The sequence below is a fragment of the Zootoca vivipara genome, chromosome 1, assembly GCF_965207765.1.
Source record: "Zootoca vivipara chromosome 1, rZooViv2.hap1.1, whole genome shotgun sequence".
In the NCBI taxonomy this organism is placed as follows: domain Eukaryota; kingdom Metazoa; phylum Chordata; class Lepidosauria; order Squamata; family Lacertidae; genus Zootoca; species Zootoca vivipara.
In genome coordinates this window covers 104814139-104837179 of record NC_142582.1, presented here as the reverse complement: position 1 = coordinate 104837179, position 23041 = coordinate 104814139, and the positions used below count along the sequence as shown (strand labels likewise).

At 41.8% G+C, this 23041-nt stretch overlaps 2 protein-coding genes across 9 annotated transcripts in view; both read right to left on the bottom strand.

Annotated features, from left to right (window-relative positions):
- YLPM1 (YLP motif containing 1) overlaps window positions 1-15207 on the bottom strand; it is a 49251-nt gene extending 34044 nt beyond the window's left edge. For 2 of the 8 annotated variants that reach the window (XR_015950576.1, XR_015950589.1), the window contains exons 1-4: window positions 14120-15207; window positions 7939-8178; window positions 3767-3958; window positions 1031-2640 (exon numbers count right to left, since the gene is read on the bottom strand). Coding sequence is in view for 5 of the 8 variants with exons in the window: in XM_088672239.1 (XP_088528365.1) it covers window positions 1031-2640; window positions 3767-3958; window positions 7939-8178; window positions 14120-15091 (3014 nt within the window). In the remaining 3 variants the exon portion in view is untranslated. The remainder of the gene's footprint in view (window positions 1-1030; window positions 2641-3766; window positions 3959-7938; window positions 8179-14119) is intronic. The other 6 variants (XM_088672239.1, XM_088672248.1, XM_035108491.3 and 3 more) reach the window with 4 other exon arrangements.
- A 1703-nt stretch (window positions 15208-16910) lies between these two features.
- FCF1 (FCF1 rRNA-processing protein) lies at window positions 16911-23024 on the bottom strand. Its single transcript, XM_088672274.1, has 8 exons — window positions 22732-23024; window positions 21953-22020; window positions 21587-21658; window positions 20618-20766; window positions 19980-20052; window positions 19063-19150; window positions 18606-18700; window positions 16911-17167 (listed from the first exon to the last, which is right to left on the bottom strand). Exons 2-8 carry the CDS (start codon window positions 21985-21987, stop codon window positions 17119-17121), a joined length of 561 nt encoding a protein of 186 aa, XP_088528400.1. The 5' UTR covers window positions 21988-22020; window positions 22732-23024; the 3' UTR covers window positions 16911-17118.
- Window positions 23025-23041: the final 17 nt, after the last annotated feature.

The window sequence follows — 23041 nt, the reverse complement described above, 5'->3', positions numbered from 1 at the left end:
TGGGATATTACTAAATAGAGCAGCAGGAACAAAAGCACAAACTCTGCTTTTTTTGTGTGAGACCAGAATTATACATTCGGCAGCAGACCTGAGTTTGGCAACCAGAGTGCCCTGTGAACAGCAGCAGCTGAGTGACTGGGAGAGGGGGCTTAACTCTGGCCCCAATTCCCTTTTCACTGACAACCTCCCTGATGCTTTCCCCCAATATGCATTTGATGCATCATGGAGGAAAGTAATTGCCCTACTGGGGTGTGCATGGATTTACTCCTTCCTTCACCCTGCAGCCCACACCTGAGTACACTCTGCATGCAAGTTTTATTTTTAACTCTCCATTTCCCCTGAGTATATGGATGCTTCCATCTTGTTTGTGAGTGAAGCTGTTTTGGCTACAAAGCTTCTGGCACTCAGGACTGGTACTACAGGCTCCCACAGATTTGGTTCAAGTTTTGCCCCTCACCAAGAGAATCATTAAGTAAAGAACAGACGATTCTATTAGTTTCTAAGGGCACTCATGATGGCTAAATTCCTAATGCTCCAATATTGGAAGGAGTCCACCTGCCACCCCTGGCTAGAGGACATGACAACTGGCAGCATATGAGAAGGTGACCTTCTGTAAACATAAGGAAGATGGGGTAGTGTGTATATATATAGCCTCCTACTAAAGGTTTATTTACTTGAATATCTGGGCACTGGGTTTGTTCTGGACCACCAGCTGCTCCCCCTTTCCCTTTGGAACATTCAATTAAAAAGCTACTAATAACACACAAAATTGGGGGGAAAGACCTGGCTTTGGGTATTTCAAGAAATACTCTGAAGAACGTATGAGGTTAAAGTACAGTAAAGCATAAGATTAAAATAGGCCAGGGATACCATGGGGGGGGGCAACAACCACTAAATGAGCACAGTCACATAAAATACCATGTCCTACTGGCAAAGCACACTGGATTACATAACAATATTTAAGAGTGTTTCTACTGTACTATCATCCAATCCAGCATTGCCATACAAAAATGTCAGAAAGAAAACCTACCTTGACACCCTTGGACCTTCATGGCGCTGTCCCCTGGCAGAATCAGGAAACCCGGCTGACCTCCCTGGTCTGCTCTGATAGGTAGTAGTGGTGCTGGTGGTGGATGCAGATGAGGAGGACACTGTAGAGTGAGGTTTTACTTCAGCAGAAGTTAGTTCTGATGAAACAGAACCAAATGGCATTGCCTGTTTGCCCAGAGGCACATAAGAACTGCCTTGGTCTGAAGTGCTAGTAGATGATGTCACATTTGAGTGGTAATTCACGGTGGCAGATGTATCAGTAGTTTTAAAAGTAAAGGAAGCAGGGGTGGGAAGAAGATGTGGCCTGGTTGCATCCATTGTAGCGTGGGTCATGGCAGGTGAAACAGGAGCCTTAAATGAAAAGGAAGAAGCAGAAGAAGGGGTGGGAAGCAGGCCTGGCCTGACAATATCCATGGCCGGGGTGATGATGGATGTATCATTACCTTTAAAAGGAAAAGCAGGGGTAGGAAGCAGAGGTGGCCTGGTTGCCTCCATGTTCTGGGAAGTGGCAGGAGACTCAGTTGCTTTAAATGAAAAAGAAGCAGCGGTAGGGGTAGGAAGCAGGCCTTGCTTGGCCATCTCTGTAGTCTGGGGAGTGGGAAGTGACTCTTTAAATGAGTAAGAGGCAGGAGAAGAAAATGGAAGTGGCCTGGTTGTCTCTGAGGCCTGTGAGGTGGTAGACTCAGTTGCTTTAAATGAAAAAGAAGCAGCAGTAGGGGTAGAAAGCAGACCTTGCTTGGCTATCTCCGTAGTCTGGGGAGTGGGAAGTGGCTCTTTAAATGAGTAAGAGGCAGGAGAAGGAAATGGAGGTGGCCTGGTTGTCTCTGAGGACTGTGAGGTGGTAGAAGACTCAGTTGCTTTAAATGAAAAAGAAGCAGCGGTAGGGGTAGAAAGCAGACCTTGCTTGGCCATCTCCGTAGCCTGGGGAGTGGGAAGTGACTCTTTAAATGAGTAAGAGGCAGGAGAAGGAAATGGAGGTGGCCTGGTTGTCTCTGAGGTCTGTGAGGTGGTAGAAGACTCAGTTGCTTTAAATGAAAAAGAAGCAGCGGTAGGGGTAGAAAGCAGACCTTGCTTGGCCATCTCCGTAGCCTGGGGAGTGGGAAGTGACTCAGTAACTTTAAAAGAACCAGGAGTAGGGTACAAATTTGGCCTCGGTGTTTCAGTGCTCTGGGTGCTCTGAGGACCAGATTCTTTTGAAATAGGCATATCAGACATTTGTGGGCCAGAAGAGAATCCAGTGGAAGGTGGAGGCAGTGCAGCTGAGGGCAAAGTAGACTGCCCGACGGACATACCACTTTGTACTGTTTGAGAATATGCAGAAAATGCAGGCGGCAAAGTTACACTCCCAGTATACTGACTGTTCATGTTCCGAAGAGACTTCACTTTCTCCTGAAGGTGGGTGTGAGTGACTTTCATCTGTCCCTGCCACATTTTCCACTGTTTCTCACACTCATGAAGTTGGTCTTTGTGAGGGTAGGCCTGAATCTGATCCTGCCACTGCTGAAATTCACGTTCCCACTCCTTGTAAAGTGGCTGGAACTGTTTGTTCTGTGTTTCATAATGCTGTAGCTGCATATCCACTGACATTGTCTGCCAGAAAGAAAAAGTAGTAAGGAACACACCATAAGTTAATTCAATGTACTCACAATGCTTTAAACATAAACATATCTTACTTGTCACATAGCAAAGCACAGGTCTGTTCATGCTTTCCAACTGTTCATGCTTTCCAACAGCTTCCATGAAATTGTTGTGCTTTAAAGGTGGAGCCATAGATTTGGGCCTTTTAACTTTATTTTTCTTTAACATCACAGATCCACCCCCTACCAAACTAAAACGATTCTACACTCTGACTCTAAATATATTGCATGATTAAACCTACTGAAAAAATGGAAGTTTTTCTACATAGTCTATTTAGAAGATTAGTGAACATATTTTTTAGTTTTCTTCTCACAAGGAAGATGCTTCAATATAAAGTATTACTTTTCTTCTTCTCGGTTCAATTTCTAGCCTACTCTTCATTGATTCACTATTATAGGGCAGGTTACAGCATAAAACAAGACTGAAATGTTAGGTTCTTGTCTGCTTTTTCAGAAGTTAACATGTAGTCAATGAGCAAAGGTCTACATCAGAGTTGGGGAACTTTCTTCACTGATGGTTCAGATCTGTATCTGCCTCATGGGTCAAAATTTGGCTGGTTGCCCATCAGTCATAATGATGTCAAGGTGATGATGCTTTTTGAAGGGCACCCCCAGAGCAGCTTCAAAGAGGCTTGCTCCGCATCACAAATGAGTTAACCCCTGCTTAAATGGAGACCCCTCCCTCCGCTTCAGCAGGTGCTTCAGTGCAAGTCCTAGAGCAAGGCACAATTTAACCACTCACTGGTAGATCAGGATCAGCTGATGGGTGATTGAAGCATGCCTTGCTCAAAGCAAAAGAATAATTGGGAGCTCACTTTACTCTCCCAGTTGTTCATTTGGAGCCACCTTGGTAACTGCTCCACACCTGAGGTGACATACAATGTGGTGGGACGGAAAGCTGTGGTTTACCAAGAACAGCTTGCTAGGCCAAACTGGGACCTCTACCCGGTAACAAGCCAAAGTTGACCTGTGGACCACCATGAAGAGCCATTAAACTCTGTTCACACCATTAAATCGTATTAAGTATCTCACTCAAGTGGGAAAAAAATGAATCAAATCATATTACTTTAATGACTCACTGGCAAGTGTGGCGTCTGTATGATCTGTTGGTAGCGTTGTAGAATTTGTTGCAACTGTGCATGCTGCTGCATTATTCTCTGATATTGGAAACCCACTCGCTGCTGCGGGTGCTGTTGCCATTGTGTGGCTGCCGCCTGTAGCTGTTGTAATCTCAAACTTTCCTCAGGATCCTCTGGTGGTTCAATGCTCAACTGGAGGAATAAGCAAATATCAAATAGTAGAAAACTTGTTCAGTCATACAGCACAGCAGTTATACAGCTCTAATCATTGTCAGTACTGGGAAGAGTAGTTGTACATGCCCGCAAGCAAGCAAATACAGAGGGTTTTGTCCTGTCCTCCCCTTCTTCAACAAGTTAAATAGTCCAGGCACAGCATAATGTAACTGCATGCTTATGGTAGAACGTACCGGTATATCTGAGCACAAGTCAGAGCAGGATTATCCCAGTTCCTCCTTTTCAAATACAGATTTTATTTTTATTTTTTTAGTGAGAATCTCCTACCAAAAATAAAATAAAATCACTACTTCCCAAGAGCACTACTTTTTGTTGCCAGAACATTTAAAAACTTAACAGGTATTTTACAACTATCAGAATTTATTGCACTATAATATCTCTGAATTCAAGAGATATGCTAGTGCAATAAATTCTGATAGTTGCCCTATTGCATGATCTGTTGTGCAAGACACTGGATGATATACAACTAAAGACTCAGCTGTACAGTTACAAATAAAACGTTTTAAGTGTGTTTCAAGTGCAATATACAATGTGACATTATATGGCGATGGTGAGCCTTATGGAAAATTCAATGTATTTTTTTAAAACACTTTTTTTAAAAAAGCATTTTCAGAACAGTTTTTATATGTGTGTAGATTTCACCTAAGTCATATTCAGAGCAGACCCACTGAAATAAATAAATTAGTTAAATAAGTCAACTGATTGCAAACCATAAATCCTCAATCACGGGAGAGTGGCCTCCACAAGACACCAGGGCATCACATATAACCCAGAATAATTGTACAGTAATTAGATTACAATAGAAAATAGCTGAAACATAACTCTGTCCAATAAATCTATGCATAGCATATTAACAAAACTTTAATTGTTTAGCTTAAAGAGTTATGCCAGATACAAACTTGGGTAAATACATACTGTTAGTAATCTGAGATAGTAAGACACATCCATAATACTTTTATATTTGTTGGAAGCCACCCAAAGTGGCTGGGGCAACCTAGTCAGAAGGGTGGGTTATACATAAATATACTATCATTCATATATATATATATATATATATATATATATATATATATATATATATATAATCTAAGTTGTGCTCAAAGTAATAGCTACTACACAGAAGCAGAGCCAGCAAGGTCCAGATCTTTTACTGTTGCAAAAGTAACAGACTGAGCAAACAGAAAAATAACTTCCAGTTTGCAGGCTTTTCATATACAGATACAGAGTGTCCCTGTTGCTCTAATTCCAAGGCTTCAACTGCAATAGCAACATCAACACAAAACTAGCTGGCATACGTTAATCACATCAATACACTGCAGTATAGCTAGAGTTCCAAGGCCATTACCACAGCAACTGGCTCATTTGACCTTTCACCTCACCCATCAGGTGATTTATGCCCATGAAGCAAATTCCTTCCTTCCTATGCCCAGCTACTCCAACACAAGCCTATACCAGTTAGCATAAGAATCTCATGGACTGCAAGGACTCACTTAACTCAGAGATCCTCAGTTAAACTAATAGGTGGTAGGCAAATTCTGATTCCAAGGAAGATGGCAAAAATCCTGACTGAATAATCTTAACACCATATGGACACCAAGAGTTGGACCCAAACTAAGGCTATAATCCTATTCACATTTGCCTGGAAATAAGACCCACTGAAAACAATGGAACTAGCTAATAAGTAGATCTGTTTAGCTTTATGCTGTTAAGTTTGTTAAACTGTAGTTGTACAATCCCATTGATTTTAGTGTAATCAAAGTATTGTAAGTACAGCTAAATTAGTCTGGACCCCTGACAGTTAAGTCCAGTCGCAGATGACTCTGGGGTTGCGGCGCTCATCTCGCTTTACAAGCCAAGGGAGCTGGCGTTTGTCCGCAGACAGATTTTCCGGGTCACATGACCAGCATGACTAAACTGCTTCTGGTGCAATGGAACACCGAAACCAGAGCAGTGAAAACGCCATATTCCTTCCCGCCGGAGTGGTACCCATTTATCTACTTGCACTTTTTGGCGTGCTTTTGAACTGCTAGGTTGACAGGAGCTGGGACCAAGCAACAGGAGCTCACCCCGTCGCGGGGATTCAAACCGCTGACCTTCTGATTGGCAAGCCCAAGAGGCTCAGTGCTTTAGACCAGTGCTCCCCAACCTTTTTATCGCCGCGGACCAGTCAACATTTGATAATTTTACCGCGGCCTGCTGAGGGGGGGGGGATGTTGATTGTTTTGATCTAATAATTTTAATTTAATTGTATTTAAATGTTCCTTGGGCGGCCCAGTACCAATTGATCCATGCACTGGTACCAGTCCGTGGCCCGGGGGTTGAGGACCACTGCTTTAGACCACAGCGCCACCCATGTCCTACCTTGGGGCTATAAAATGAGATAAAAGTGTTCCAAAAAAAGAACAAACTGATGCTGGACCAAGACTTTAGGATTACTGGGGATATTTAACTCTTCCAGAGTAGTCAAATTATCACTTTAGGACCATACCACTTTTAATGATGGCTGATGAACTAATTAATTGGTGATGTGCCCAGGAATTTATTTGCCTAACACTTGCCCAAGTAGTACATCATTTTAAGTCTTAACATTTAAATCCAATCACCAGAAATAACAACTCACTCTTGTCAGAAACTGTAGGAGAAATCCTACATACACTGAATGCTTCAAACCAAGAGCAGAGATGTATTATATCTTCATATTATTTTATGGCATTTTATGCTTTATTGTATTTGCACATTACGTTGTACACTTCCTTACTATTTTAAAATAAAAATAAAGAAATATAACTGGCCTATCACACCATATGAAATCCATAGAATGGTCAGAATAGAATGTAAAAGAGCTTTTGCTGCTTTGTGTGTTAATAGGGTACAGAATCTAAAATTAAGAAACAGAAAAACAAACTTATGGGTAGAGAACAGCACGCCAAGAGAGTAAGTAAAATATAAGGAACACACTGTCCTGAATCACACTTAATATTAAACCATAGTTTAAAACGAACTATTTATGTATCCACAGTGGATACATAATACTAGACTTATCTCTGTGAATTATGGTTTGCTCCAGCATGGCAACCCTTAAAGCTTGATTCTAATATGGAGATGCTATTGTTTTACAGTGTTGGAAATATGTAATGCAAATTCTTCCTGAATGCAAAGTCAACACAGAAGCACAAATAATTATACCGTGTTATCGTTTGGTACCTTCAAGTAATGAAGATACCCAAAGGAAGCTTTGAATAGCAGTACCATTTTTGAGACTTTCCACTCCACATACAGACATCCCCCAATGCACACAGCATTTCCACACGATGATTAAACTCCACATGACAGCGTATCTGAAGAAGTGTGCATGCACATGAAAGCTCATACCAATGACAAACTTAGTTGGTCTCTAAGGTGCTACTGGAAGAATATTTTTTTAAAAAATTTGTTTCGACTACGCCAGACCAACACGGCTACCTACCTGTATCCACATGACAGAATGCTAAACATTTTGAACTGGACATCAAAACGGCCAGTCATTTGCCAGAAAAACATGTGCTCTACTACAGTCACCATTTACACAACAGAGGGACAATGGATCCCACAGAGATCTTTATAGGGAGTTGCAGTTCATTTCTGATTAATTTAGATTTATCTCTTCAACCTATGCTGAAGATGCAAGGAAAATTTATATACTTGCTATGAAATGTATTTTTTTAAAAAAAACTTCAATACTTTGTTTAGAAAAGCACATAAACCCAATGACTGTTGTCTTTAAGGCTTGTATTAGGGCCATGTAAACCACAACTGATCAGCAAAAGTTCTCATAAATCATCCCTGTGTTCTAAGCCTACTGCACCAGGGCTCTATTTTTTTCAATCAGTCCTTCCAGACAATCTGAAATGACAGAAGAATGAACACAACACATAATGATACCTCTGTGCACAGCATACCTTGGGCTCAACAGATGACAAAGGAAGGTCATCACCTTTGGGCTGCAGTAATTTGGGCTCAGAAAGCAAAGAGGGGTCAGAAAGCACATCAGAAATGGGTATTTCCCTTTCTTCTTGCCTCTGCTCAGGAGTATCATTTACCACTCCTAGACCTGATGGCAGCTGCTGTCCCAGTGCATGTGCTTTTGCCCTTTGCTGCAGAGTAAGCAGATGCTGTTGATACCAAAATTGCTGCTGCTCCTATAACAAAAAAAGATGAGAAGTACAGTAGTATCTAGGCTTAAGAGACAAGGTCATATCCTACAAAGAAAGCTACATTAACCACTGAAAAATGGCAAATGAGCCTCATTTTCAAAGGACACTTGGACCTACTGAAAAAACCGAGAGTAGCATCCAACACTGCAGTCTCATTTGTTCAGCAGACTTCTGAATGCACAATGTGAGTTATCCTCCTCCTTCTGCCATACCAGCAAGCCCCTGTGTGCCCTCAAAGTCTGCTTGAGAGAATTGAAGAACCCTCTGAAACAAATTTTGGGGGTACACAGAAGGAAGGGGAGGTCCCATTCCACAAGAAAAAAATTTCTGACGCAGCACTGGATATGACCCCAGGTTGCTACAGCTATTCCTTTGCAGTAAGCATCAAAAGGCCCAGTGAAAATATAGGCCTTTAATAGGATTTTAATTATGGAATGGTTTTGTAATTGATGGCCTTTAATTTGTCAATAATCATAACATTTTTTATCATTTTTGCTTAAACATTGAGTGTCCATGTTTCCTTTATTTTACTTCCTTTCATTATGACTGATTCTATTTTTCAATCTGGCCTAGGGTACAGTATTGGCAGAAGGGCAGGGCAAGAAAGTTTCAAACAAATTCATATATAAATAACAGAAAAATGGAATTTATAGTTTGAAAATTACTTTAGTACTGTGACTTATACTGTTTTATCTAAGCTGTACATTGTTTCAGAATAAATCTCAAAGTCATCAATCTAGAATCCAGCAATCACCATGTGGTTGCAAATGAACCTGTGCCCAGGGGCGTAGGAATATAGGGACGGGCCGCCCCGAGCGGCGGGCTCCAAGGGGCGCCATCGTGGGCGCTCACCCCGCCCCTCTGGGAGGCGCGCCCCGCCCCCGAACGCGCCCCCGCCTCCGGTGCCGAGCATGAAGCTCCGCCACTGCCTGTGCCAGTCACAAAATGTGCTTGGCTAATTTATAACATTCTCAGAAGCGGGTTGTTCTGGCCCATGGTGACCCTCCTAAGCATGCTTTGGACATGTGGGGACATTAATACATACACCCCTGTTGTCCCATACATGCAAGAAGCTCAGCAAGAACCCAACGCCAATTTTTTAAGCATTGCCTGTACAAACCAGTCTGAGACAAATTAAAGCAATGATATCAGACTTGTTACAATGTGCTTATATGCTTGCTTAAACAAGGAACACGTTTTTCCCCACATTCTACTGTAAAAAACCCCACCATTGTGCAGGTTACACTTTTATTCTGCTTCAGATTAACCCTTTTGTCTGCCCTGGGTTTGTTGTAGCCCAACTTTTCTTCAGCATCTGTTGGTGCTAAAGGCACCAACTGTATTTGTTTTCTTTCAAAATATGCATAAACACAGGGAGTATACCGCATCTTAGAACATGTTGGATGTCGAAATGCTGCTTAGATGTGTGCCAAAAAATGGAGAAATGCATACAACCATGGTTGGCTTTGTATTAATCTGTAGTTGCTTGGTAGCTTCACTCCAATTACTGTACTCTGTAGCTACAAAGACCAATCTCTACATACGTACTTTGCTGCCATACTAATTTTTCACCATTTCCTGATTCTTTGCTTAAGGGAAGGTGATGTTTAAATAAATTCTATAAACATTAAAAAATTGTATTTATGATAAGTGTTTCAAAGAGGTCAATAAAACATTTCTCCCTTTCTTTGGAGCTATTCTCATTCTCTTGTGGGGAGGATTCAGGTCTTTTAAAAAAAGATTGTGTTACTTTTAAGCCTGCAGAAATTTTGCTTTCTTAAGTTTTGAAAACTAAATTATATATAGAGAGAATCCTCTGCTGATACCTCTGAAGTCATCAGTTATTATAGATTGGCCATTTCTGTTTTCTGGTTAATTTTTTAAAACTGTGATGATTGTGATGTTTGCACATGTCCACATGCAGTCATTTCTAATAACATTTATTTCTCTGTGAAACTGAATAACATGAAAAAACCCCTCTTTATTCATTTTTTGTAGTAGACTACAAAACACATAGAATATGATTGGACCACATAGATATATGGTCTCCCTATCAGGATTACTATCTGGGCAGCTACTGATTGTAGAAAAATTAAAGATGTGACAGTACAGCTAATGCTGCATATATCTAATTTCCCTTTTGCTCAAAATTCATGTTTTCTGCCTGAATGACCAGAACAGCCCCAATCCTCTGTGTTTTTTATGATAAAGTCTCACTGAGATCAATGGGACATACAATACAATCCTTACCCCCAGATACAGAAGTTAGGAAGTGGTGTATCTCCCCAAATTAAACCAGTAGAAGCTGTGTCAGTGTAAAAGACAAAAAAAGGGTTCTGTCAAGTGCAGGGTGGATAAAAATCAATGATTTTTTTTAAAAAAATAAAAAAAATCGGATTTTTTTGATTTAAATCGATTTTTTTGATTTAAATTGGATTTTTTAAAATAAAATGCTTTTTGAGGAAAATATATTACCACCCAAAGGTTATTCCATCATGAAATAAAGATTAGTTTTTTAACTATGTAGAATAAGGTTGTATATGTTTAATTTTGGGGCTAAATAAATTCCATTAATCCATTCACAATGTCATGCTCTTCCAGAGGTATTTGTAAGATTATTGGGCAGTTTCTCTGCCTACAAGATATTATCGCAGGTGCTTGGTTTACTTTTGCAGTTCTCAAAACTGAATTTGACTCAACAGAGATCACATGCCTCTTCTTCCCAGCAAAAAAGTTATAACATGAACAGAGTTGAGAAAAAGACCTTAATCCTATTGTTCTACAAACCTATGAATACAGAAACAACCCCTTCAGTGCTAAGTTTCAAGAAGTTCAGTGAATAGAATAGAAACAATATTTTTCTGATTGTTTGGAGTGGACAGTATTTAAGTTTTTCATGTGTAGGCTGGGCTGACAGTCTAAGTTTCTTAATATATATATATATTGTTTTTGTTTAGCCAAATTAGTTAACAAACATGGATGTTTGTTTAACAAATAACATATGCTGTAATGTTATTGTTTCAGTTGAATAAATCTATTTAAATTGTTATTATTAAGGTAATGATTATTTTTATTATTAAGTACAACAGTAAAGTTGTCCAAATATGAATGATTAACCTATTAAACTGGGGATAAAAAACTAATATGAAAAGTTGTTATTCTAAAAATCTTCATCTACTTGCATATTAAAGTTATACCAGCAAGAATTAGTCTTTATGTAGAAAACTATGATTTAAATCAAGCCTTACTGACTAGTGATTTAAATCGTGATTTAAATCGTGATTTAAATCAGTTTGATTTAAATCAAATCCACCCTGGTCAAGTGGGGTGGTGAATGGGTATGTTGAAGGCAAGGAGAGAGATAACAAAATTGCATTGCATCCTAACACTGTCTATCCATTGGTCCCACTCCCACCCACAGAACCTGACATAATTTACATCACCCAACATGTAGGTATAATAACTAAATTCACCCCAGGAGACAATGGAAGGGCCGAAAGTGCAGGTTTAGACTGCTACCCCTCCTGCTACCAGAAGCAGTAAGAATACAGCTGATATGCTGACTACCGGTAATTATTAGTAAGATTTGACCTCCTAAAGAAATGATTTTATCAATATGATGACTCAACTAACAGGTCAGTAATCTACCCCTATTACTTGGTATAGAAATCTTACAATTAAAGATCTGAAAACTGGCTTGAGAACTGGCTCACAAAATGACTCTCAGTGATCAAAATTTTAAACAAATACAAATGAAAATGTACCACAATGTAACACAAAAGTTAGGGACATATCCCTTTTTCTCCCTGCCTTACACATAACTGAGCTTAAACAAATTGCATAGGAGAAAGAAGAATCTGAGCATGTGCCATTCTGAATCCCTGCTCCAACCTCACACAGAATACTAGCGTCAATGAAGTACAGTGGTACCTCTACTTATGAATAACTCTACTTACGAATAGAGCTCCGTCCGCCATCTTGGATGCGGTTTAGATAGGATTTTTTCTACTTACAAATTTTTAGATAGGGTTGCTTCTACTTACAATTTTTTTCTCCCAATGCATTCCTATGGGATTCGACTCACAATTTTTTTCGACTTACAAATGTGTGTTCGGAACGCATTAAATTCGTAAGTATACAGTTTTCATTCTTTCCACCTTAGAAATTTTCAACCGTTACATGAAGAAATAACAGGTCTGCTCTTCAAAGAAAGGCACCCATTTCTTTCCCACTTCTCATATACTCTCATGTATTTTTCACAAGAATTGTAAAATTAATGTTAGATCACCATGGAGTGGGCAAGTCTGCCTGGATACGTGTGCCTAAGTGCTAATTCCCTTTTGCACAGTTATAAACAAAGCACAGCAATAATTATTAATAGTAGCTATATATGCATGGTAGTAATAGTACCATATATAGCTACAATAGTAGCTATATATGCATGGTAGTAATGCAATAGTAGCTATAGGGCACTAGATGGAGGGCACTAGGAGAAGGGGACGACAGAGGATGAGATGGTTTGACAGTGTTCTCGAAGCTACGAACGTGAGTTTGACCAAACTGCGGGAGGTAGTGGAAGACAGGAGTGCCTGGCATGCTATGGTCCATGGGGTCACGAAGAGTCGGACACGACTAAACAACAACAACAACAACAACAATATATGCATGGAACAAGAATACCACAGAGTTCAGAGAATAGTAGCAAACACACAGGCAAATAGCACATGTGTTATTTTCCCCTCCAGTCCAGCATTCTCCCTTATAGTAAAGTATGCACTGCAATTGCATGGTATACCACTGACAGCAATCCTATGAATATTTATAAGGTTACCTTTTCTGAAGGTAACTGAAAAAGAAAATTAAATCACTGCTGTTATTCCCTCATTAATTGTGAGCGACTGAAATGGATATGGGGCCCCAGGGAGTGAAATTCTTACATCACAATCCAAGGTAATTCCATACCAGCCCCCTTCAAATGCCACGAAAATCATAGTTAGAAACAAACTATGGCTTGCTGTGAATGAGCAACATGTTCAAATCATACCCGCTCTGCTCCTAAAGGAGGAAATGAATCTTATTTCAAATAAAAAAAAGGAAAGGAACAACAGCACAAGCCTTCTCAGAAGCTCTCTTGTAGTCCCCAACACATGGGACTGCCTGTGATTTTCAGAGTTGAAAAGCATTCTGCTTAACTCTGAGGCACTCAGTTTCTTAAAAATAAAAACAAAAACCCAATGTTCTAGGCCTGAGACTTCTTAGCTTCTATTAAGCCCCCAAAATTATCCACTCCTGTTTTGAAAAAAAAAGTGCATTAAAGCCAATTTATTTGTTAACTGTTTTCTAAAATGAAAGCACTTCCTTCAAAGAAAAGATATGAACTTATGAATGCTTGTCCAGGCAGACTTAGCACCCACATGGCGCTAACCTGTGAGTTTTCACATTTCCTACACAAAGAAGTCCTTTTTGTTTTGGAAAAGCATAATTTATCAAGCAGCCCCAATATGACAGCAGAAAAGAAATAACTTAGCAAATAAATGAAGGTAGGAATGCCAGCAGCTCCTCCCCACTCATCAGACGGCCATTCTGATAACCAGGGAGGAGATAATTTGCACCCTCATCAGGGCATTGGGTTGGGCAGTTTTAAATCCCTCCTTTCTTTTCACCCAGGATTGTGTGCACTTTTTACCACCATCAAAACTGGTGAGGTCTCTCTCATGGGTCTAGTCAAGACTAGGCTCTTGGGTGGGAGGTCAGTCATCTTTGCTTTAGACCCTATGGCCTAATTTTAACCAAGATGCCTCCTATTTAAATGAGAACCTGGTATTCCAACTTGTCAATTTTTATCTTACTCCAACTCCCACCTATGCACATCTAACCCCTGGGTCCTATCGAACTATTCAAATTATGACAGACACATCATTCTTACCTGGGCGGTCATTGTGGAGGTGTCTGCGTGTAGGGCGGCTTGCTGTCGCTCACACCTAATATCTATGTCTGTACCACTGCCCTGTCTTAACTCCTGAGGTTCAAGAGCTGGCTGAGGAATCTGGGATGGGGCGAAGCGTGAGTCAGATGGAGTAATGGGCTGGCCTGGTTGGCAAGCTGAGGTCTGGGGGGCGGGTTGGTAAGCCTGGGACTGGTAAGGCTGAGAAACTGCTGGAGGAGGGTGATCCGAAAAGGTGCGTGGTGCCTTAGGCAACTGAGAACGGGGTTGGTAGGGCTGCGACGAGGATTTCTGTGGCGGCAGAGACTGAGACATGTAAGAGCCCGTCTCAAGGGAGGGTCCTGAGGGCATGTACGACTGGGCAGGTGACTGTGGCGGAGAGGCCAGGTCCATGTCCATAGCCACGCGAGGGCTGGCCGTGGGGCCGAGGGGCTTCCACTCATCCCGAGGCGGCTCCTTGACATCCTCTCCGAGAGGCAGAGGAGGCCTCTGGGCATTGTGGAGAAGCGGGTCCCGCGGGAGAGGAGGAGGCGGCGGCGAGGGCTCGCGGGGCTTGAACGGCTTCTGATAGCTGCGCGCGGAGGGCGGCCCTTGGGGCAATGGCGGCTGCCAGGGAGCGGCGGGAGCGGCGCTGGGCAGGGGCGGCGGCAGGCTCGGGGGAGGCCCGCCGGGTGGAGGGGGAGGCCCGCCCAGCAACACCGACTGCAGCTGCTTCTGGTGCATTTGCTGGAGCTGTTGCAACTGGACCAAGTGCTGCTCCTGCAGGCTCAGAAAGCCGGACGTGCCGGCGGCGGCCATAGCAGCACCAGGAGTCGCCGATGAAGCCGCGTAGCTGCCCAGAGCCGGCGGCGGCATGGCCGGAGGAGGCCCGGCCATTGGCGGCGGAGGCATCATGGTGGGCGGGGGAGGGTAAGCCCCGGGGGCCGCCCCGTACAAACCCCACGCCGGGAACATGGAGTCGGGAAGCGGTTCTCAGGAAGCGGCAGTGGCGGCGGCGGCGGCAGCAGCACCTAAGCATAGGCCGCGAAAGCGGCGGGTGGCGACGGGACGCGTGCGGTCCACTGCGCCTGCGTGGATAGCCGGAGTCATAGAGAGCGACTTCCTCAAGCTAGAGTGTTTCCGGTTCGGCCCTAGGCAACTGACTCAACGGAGCAATAATCTGGGCGCTCCCCGCGAGAACGCCTTGGCCAAGGCAGGGCTATGTCGCCTGGAACAAGGGGAAAGCCTGTAGCTTTGTCGAAGAACTTCAGCTTTTATATTAACGTCCATCAAATACGCCCCTCCCCTTCCATACCGGTTTTTTGTTGGTATGATTACATTATGTGGAAATATAAGTGATGCCAACCTTGTGGAACTTGTTCAGCGTTCTGTTCTGGAAGTGGGCAACTAGATGCTTCTGAGAAGCCCACAAGTAGGACCAGAGCAAGAGGGCTACTGTATTAGTTTGGCAACAGAAAAAAACAAAACCATTACCATCCTTCCATCTCACTACATCAGGCCACCAACCTTTTGGGATTAGTTGGCACATTTCACATGCTGAGCGAGTGCTGAGGTTGGCATTTTCCTAGAATCATAGAATTGTAGCATTGGAAGGGACCCCCAAGGGTTCTCTAGTTCAACCCCTGCAGTGCAGGAATCGCAGCTAAAACATCCATGACAGATGGCATCCAACCTCTGCTTAAAAACCTCCAGGGAAGGAGAGCCCACAACCTCATGAGGGAGATCGTTCCACTGTCAAACAGCTGTCAGAAAGTTCTGCCTGATGTTTAGTTGGAATTTCCTTTCTTGTAACTTGAAGCCATTGGTTTGAGTCCTACCCTCCGGACCAGGAGAAAACAAGTTTGTTCACTCTTCCAACAAAACATTGAAATACAGAAAATAAGGCTTGGTTTCCAGACCCTTGATCGTCTTGGTTGCCCTTTTCTGAACCTTTTTCCAACTGCAATATCTTTTTTGAGGTGAGGTGACCAGAACACCATGAGCATATATGTGAAGTGAACATTCCCCCCAATATAATAATAATAATAATAATAATAATAATAATAATAATAATAATAATTTATTTGTACCCCGCCCATCTGGCCGGGTTCCCCCAGCCACTCTGGGCGGCTTCCAACAAAATATTAAAATACAGAAATCCATCAAACGTTAAAAGCTTCCCTAAACAGGGCTGCCGAGATGCCTTCTAAAGGTCTGGTAATTGTTGTTCTCTTTGACCTCTGGTGGGAGGGCATTCCACAGGGTGGGTGCCACTACCGAGAAGGCCCTCGGTATGCATCACTTTACCTTTTTTTTTTACAATGAAAGGTGCTTGCCCTTTTAACGGCCATTCACTCAGTTTGGAGAGGTCATTTTGGAGCTCTTTTCAATCTCTTCTTGTTTTAAAGACCTTGAACAATTTAGTATCATCTGCAAACTTGGCCACCTCACTGTTCAGTTCTAAACTACGATCATATATGAACAAGTTAAACACTGGTCCCAATACCAATCTCAGGGGAAATCCACTTTCTTCCTCTCTCCATTCAGAGCACTGTCCATTTATTCTGACTTTTTGCTTCCTGTGACTCAACTAATTCCTGATCCACAAAAGGATCCTCTTATGACTGACTGCTAAACCTACTCAGGAGTGTTTGGCAAATTACCATATTTCTGCATAACTGCACCAAAAGTAACCTTCCCAACTTTTTGTACAGGATTGTCATGAGAAACCCCAACTGAAACATTTGCAACATGAGAAAGGACTAAAATAAGAAAAGAAATTCTCAAAAGCCAATTTCTAAACAATAATGAGTATTTATTCTGGAACACAGAGCAAAGGGTACAGTTCACATGATTGTTCTCGAAGAGACAAGTTTGAAATCAGTTCAGCTTCAAACACTGCAGGAAATAAATTAGAAACAGGAACCTTGTAACAGGCCCAGTGCTGTAAAAATTGGCAGTTGGACCCAGCAGACTTATCTTGGATGCTTTTCAACAGGTGATTAAAATCGGGGGGCTCCATAGTCATCAGGCATCCGCTCAATGTTATATCTAGAATGAATGAAGCATTTTGGTAAGTAGTCTATCATAAACCCACCATAGTATGCAGTGAAAACACAATAAGGGCGCCACTGTATTTGCTGGCATTATTTGATTGCATTTGATTAAGTAAGCTGGAATCCATAAAACCCTTTGCTATAGCGATCTGAAGGCCCACAAGGCAACCACCTTTCTGAAGTTAAGCAGGCATGGGTCTGGTCACCACCTGGAAATCTCTTGTATGCCACCTTCTACTTTGATGGGAAGAGAGCAAACAATAAACAAGGAAATAAGAACTGCAAGCTTTTGGAGCCAGGGACCAATTTTCTTGTTTTTTATTAGTCTATAAAGAAGTATATAAATAATGATGTATTAACTTTTACTTGACATAGCCCTTGTTATTACTTATATAGCTTCGCCAATGAGTAGTTCTTTAAAGACTAATAAAAAGCAAGAAGACAGGCTTTGTTCCAAGGATCTTACGAATCTTGATTTAATAGGAACCTAGGAAGCTGTCTCAAACTAAATTAGACCACTGGGCCCATTTAGCTCATTATCATCAATGATGACTGGCAGCAGCTCTCCAGAGTTTTGGGCAAGTTTTTCCTAGCCCTACATTAAGACACCAGGAATTGAACATGGGACCCTCTGCATACAAAGTATGTGCTCTATCAATGAACTACAGCGGATAACAGAGTTACGGGCAGAAGGGAGTGGTAACATCAAACATGTATGAGTATGAATAAATGCAGTTACATATACAGGCGACTCCCCACTTACACAGGGGTTACGCTCCAGCCCCCGTGCACATAAGTGTAATGCACGTAAGTGGGGAGTACCCTGAAGTGTCCTTGCGGCTAGCGAGGAGACTCCAGACCTTGAAGAGAACGTCCTCTTTGAGCTCCAGAAAGTCTCCTTCTGAGCTGGGGGTGCAGCGGGGCTTTGTTGAGGCTGCTCAGCCTCTCCGCTGAACAGCTGATGTACAGGGTAGTGCAGCAACAGCAACTTTCCCACGTCAGCTGTTAAGCAAGGGAGCCGAGCAGCCTCAACAAAGCCCCACTGCGCCTCCGGCTCATGAGAAGACCCTCCATGGACATCCTATTCAGGCTCTGGGAAGGGTCTTCTCAGGAGCCACATACTTCCAGCCACTTCCGGGTTCCTGGCGCTGTGCCTGTGTGCAGTAGCATACAAGAGGGGAATTACCTGTACTTAGGCTTTCTTTTAGTTTGAGCAGCAGGATATGAACACAATAGCATTCTCCCACTCGTGTTGAAGGGGGTGATGACTGAAAAAGGCTGCAGTGTTGCGGTTTTCTTATTACAATTAAGCCCTTCCTTTATATAGGTAGACTATCTATAAGCCAATAGGCAAAGTTTCAAAATACACTATAACAAAGTAAACTGCAATTTAATTTTGTCAGACTATTACTCTCAAGTGGGAGCTCACCTACCTGTGGTTTGATATATACATTATGGGGACTCCCGGGATCTTCCGTATTCTCCGCTTGAGGTCTCTGTCTACAGTAGCCACTATGTAACACTTGTGCTGCAAGAAAAGAGCATAATCTCGTAACTGGGAAACTAATCAAATGCTGTCTTTCCTTTGGCCAGGGAGTGTCAGAGGATACAAATTTCCAGAGGGAACAAGTTTTTAGACAAACATCAAATCTCCCTCCCTTAAAATACAGGATCTCCAAGGAAATGTACTGAAGAGCTGAGGAGACAGGACCTCCTCTGTTACTATCAACTGTTTGTAGCAGTTGCATCGCCTTCCAAAATGGGTAATATCAGCTACAAGATAGCTTCAATTTAATGTCAGCTTCATTCAGGTCATTAATTTCAGCAAATTAAGCAGTTCTACATACATCTGCATGCCTACAGAACATAAATTTCTAGAGGTAGAGGTACCTGAGTGACCCTCTGCACCAAACAGTCATCAGCATAGGTTCCTTTGTGAGTACAAGGCAAGCGTTCAAATCGTGGGTCTTTTGCTATCCTGTAGTATAATCAAACAGAGAATTAAGATAGCACTGGGCCAACTGACATAATTAGAAGAATTAAAAGATTCCTAGAAGAAAAACAATTTCTGTCTTTCCCTCACTAGGTATACCCCAAATCTGTAGGTTGCTATTCTCAGCTTAACATTTATTTCTGCCTGTCATCCTGCCTGTCAGATGTATTGCCTCTGTATGCTAACTGCCTAGCCTCCAGCAAATTGAATAATAGGACACTTCAAACCCTTCTCCCAGGCATACACTTGGGGTCATATCCAGTGCTCATGCAACAAATTCCGTGCACACAACTGAACCTTCTCTTCCCCTTCCCTCACTCACACCCTTAATATCAGAGTCTGGAGGATTGTAAGACCCCCTGAAGCAGATTTGGGGGCATGTGAGAGGTGGAGAGTAAACTGAAGTACAAGTCAAACTCCATTCAGTTTTCTGCCTGCTGATGGAACACAAAAACCTTCTTGAATTCTTTCTCAGTCTCCTTTGTGTAGCACAATCAACTGCTTTCTTGAAACTATGATCTAACTGGTGAATCTACAAGCCAGTAAGTTTTTTTTTATGAACTTGATCATTTACTCAAGCTACAAGGAGGGTAGAATTGAATTTTGCCCAGAAGGGACTGGGAAGATCAACTGCCTTGCTTTCTTCAAATGGTACATCCAGTGTGGTGAACAAAAGAAGTGATGCAGTGACAAGCTGTCCAAGTTTAATCATTTGGGATCTAGTTCTTGTACCCCCAAGGAAGAGTCCCTGTTCTCCACATTCATAAGTTAGACTAGATAAACTCAATAACAGAGTTCAGTTATAGGTCCCCACCTTAGGGCAACACGATACTTTTGCCCCAGTTTCTCAATTTCAGCCATGACACAATCTGTGATACATGGAATACCTACAGGAATACAATAAATATTTAATATCACTAAACTGAATTGCAACAAACTCCTGCAGGTTCCTAAATCAGAAAATATTAGGTTTCAAAACTATGAATATTCATGCAGCCCTCTGAAAGTCAGTCACATCATTGATAATTATCAGAATTGAAAGCACACTCTTAATTCATCTGCTTTTCAATTCTATTTATATTAGTCTGTGCGTCTAACTGATATTTTGAGTAAAACATTAACAAAGACCTCTTTGACAGTTATGGTAAAATCTGATAAGCAGCAAACTTTTTTATTTCATTAATGCAACAATAAAGTTAGCAATAAAGTAGTGATTATTTAAACAACTGGTTGTCATGATGGATACACTCATAAGTCTCACTGGAAAGCATTTAGTGGCAAGCACTAAATGATGATGATGAAGATGGCAACAACAATAATGAAAGCCAGAACTTCATACATTACTGCTACATTAGTCTTAACAATGTGCCACCATTGATGGAGTTTTTTATAGTCTCAACTTATCACAATGATGCTACCCCGGAACAAGATATAATAGATCTATGTACTTACACTTAGCATAGAGGCAATCCATCATTGACTGCACCAGATCCAGTTTGGCTTTAATGGAAAAATTAATGAAGTTGGTATCAACCAGGATGTAGTAGGGAGGCCCCAGTTGTGTATTATATTGGAAGAACAAACAGGAAGGATATTTAGGGCTGAAATTACAAACATGGGACAAATCAAGTTACAAAGGGGAAAACAAAACATACTGTCCACAAATGGCGTATAACTTCAGAAGTGCTTTTTCTCAGCTTATAAACTCTTGAAAATGTATTGAAAAATGTGTCAAAATGCTCAAAGGACAAAACACTCAACACGTCACATTTACGGCTGAAAGTGTGCTCAAGCATTCTAGTGTGTGTGGGGGTGTGTGTGCTTTTACATTTCAATCCCCATCTCTTGAGGTCCAACCACATGGTGTTATTCTCAGTACCATCTTTATAGCAGGGACAAACATTTTACATCTGTTTTCAGGACAGCTAAGCCTTTCTGCTCAAAATATTTTGACAGAGCACCAAAAATCATTTATTCAAGTTATTTGTATATGTGATACTTGTAAGAAGCAAAACACTTAAAATAAAGAAAGTTTGGGCACTTTATCACTGACTTGCAATGTGCCTCCCACTACCTGCTTGATCAGCTCTAGTTTGCTAATGACCCAGATAATAACATGTGTTTGCCAAGCCAAATTAAAAGCACCCACATAATAGTCTTCATGTTAAGACACAATCCTGAGCATGCTCATCTGAAAGTTAACATCTACTACAGGCATAGGCAAACACGGCCCTCCATATCTTTCCCATCATCCCCAACCACTGGTCCTGTTAGCTAGGGATGATGGGAGTTGTAGTCCCAAAACATTTAGAGGGCCGAGTTTGCCTATGCCTGATCTACTATAATAAATGGGATTTATTTCTAATTTTGTACCGTATTAAGGTAGCCAACAGAATTGATGGGAAATCATTAGATACTTACACCTCTCTCTCTTTTATTGCACTGGAATCATCCTTCTTTTTCTCTTTAGGTTTTGCTCGGTCTGCCTCTTTACTAGGGGTGGCAAAAATACTTTTTAAATCATTTGTACTACTCAGTACAACCATTGTAGATAACCAAGGGACATTATTGTTGGGAATAATTGTATCAATCTAGGATCACAGGATAAAAAAAAGTTTGGAGATCATTTTGGAGCACCACACAATGCTACCATTATGAATTTGACTCAATGGGACCTACTTAAGCATAGGATCACTTTGTTAAATGTTTCAGTCTTGTTAAATATGCAAAACTCTTAGAATTTACACTTCAGTAGTTGCGATTAATAAATATTATCAAGAGACTTACATGCGTTGGTCACGGAGGCTGATCATGCGTTTCATGGCAGCATATTTCTTTGCTTTCTTTTGTTTCCCCTTAAAAGGGAAAAATTAATAATACACAATTATTTTGAAAAAATACTATAAAACCTGTCATCCTCTTTCACGCACACTGGAGTCACAGCCAGTGTTTAATATCTAAGAAAAGAGATGCCAAGTCTCAAATCTTTTACCAACAAGACCCAGTTCCTGATCTGTGTGGGTGGTAGCTATGGTAACTTATTTGTAATGGAAAGGCACTCCATACATCCCGTTCTTTATTATCTAACATGCATAATAAGAACGTCTCTGATGAGGTTCTCATCAAAACACTCCAAAATTGGCTTCCCCAGGTTTTAGAGATACAATTGCAGGATCCAGCTAATCATAACCACTGGACATAATTCACAAACATATTGTTTACTGTATGCAAACCTATCCTCGCCAACAGTGTTCCATATTCCTCTAGGATTCACATACCCAGACAGCTGAACTACCCATCAAGGAGTAGCAAAGGAAATATTTGGTATATTGACTAGAATGGGGTAAAGACAGGAGCATATTAAAAAATAAATAAGTGTAAGGGGCAGACAGGAGCATAAGTTTTTTTTAATGGAAGTGTGAAACGATTTTTGGATAGCAGACTCGCCATTATTTCCCTCCCACCCTCCCCCACAACCTCCAGCACCCGTCCCTTCCTCCAATACTGAGAGGCACCTCCTGAGAAGCACCTCCCCAACAACAGAGATAAAGGTAATCATTTCATACGCTCGTAAGCGGGAGCGAATTTTAAAGCACGCCTGGTGGGTTTTTAAAACACTTTTTCAGTTTCCCCCTTGCCCCCCCGTCTCTGTGCAACATCTAGCATGGGGAGCCGCTCTAGCGAACTCGAGGCGTTTAAGTTATGCCTAACGAAGCTTTTGCCCAGCTGTCGACAATGGAGAATTAAACAAGGACATGGAAGAGCTGTGAGAGGACCGCGGGTGAGAGCAGCCAGTTCCCTGCCACGCCACAACCCCGCACCCAAGACCAGCGCTCACCATTTTGATAGTCCCAGCCACAACGTTCCTCTCACCCA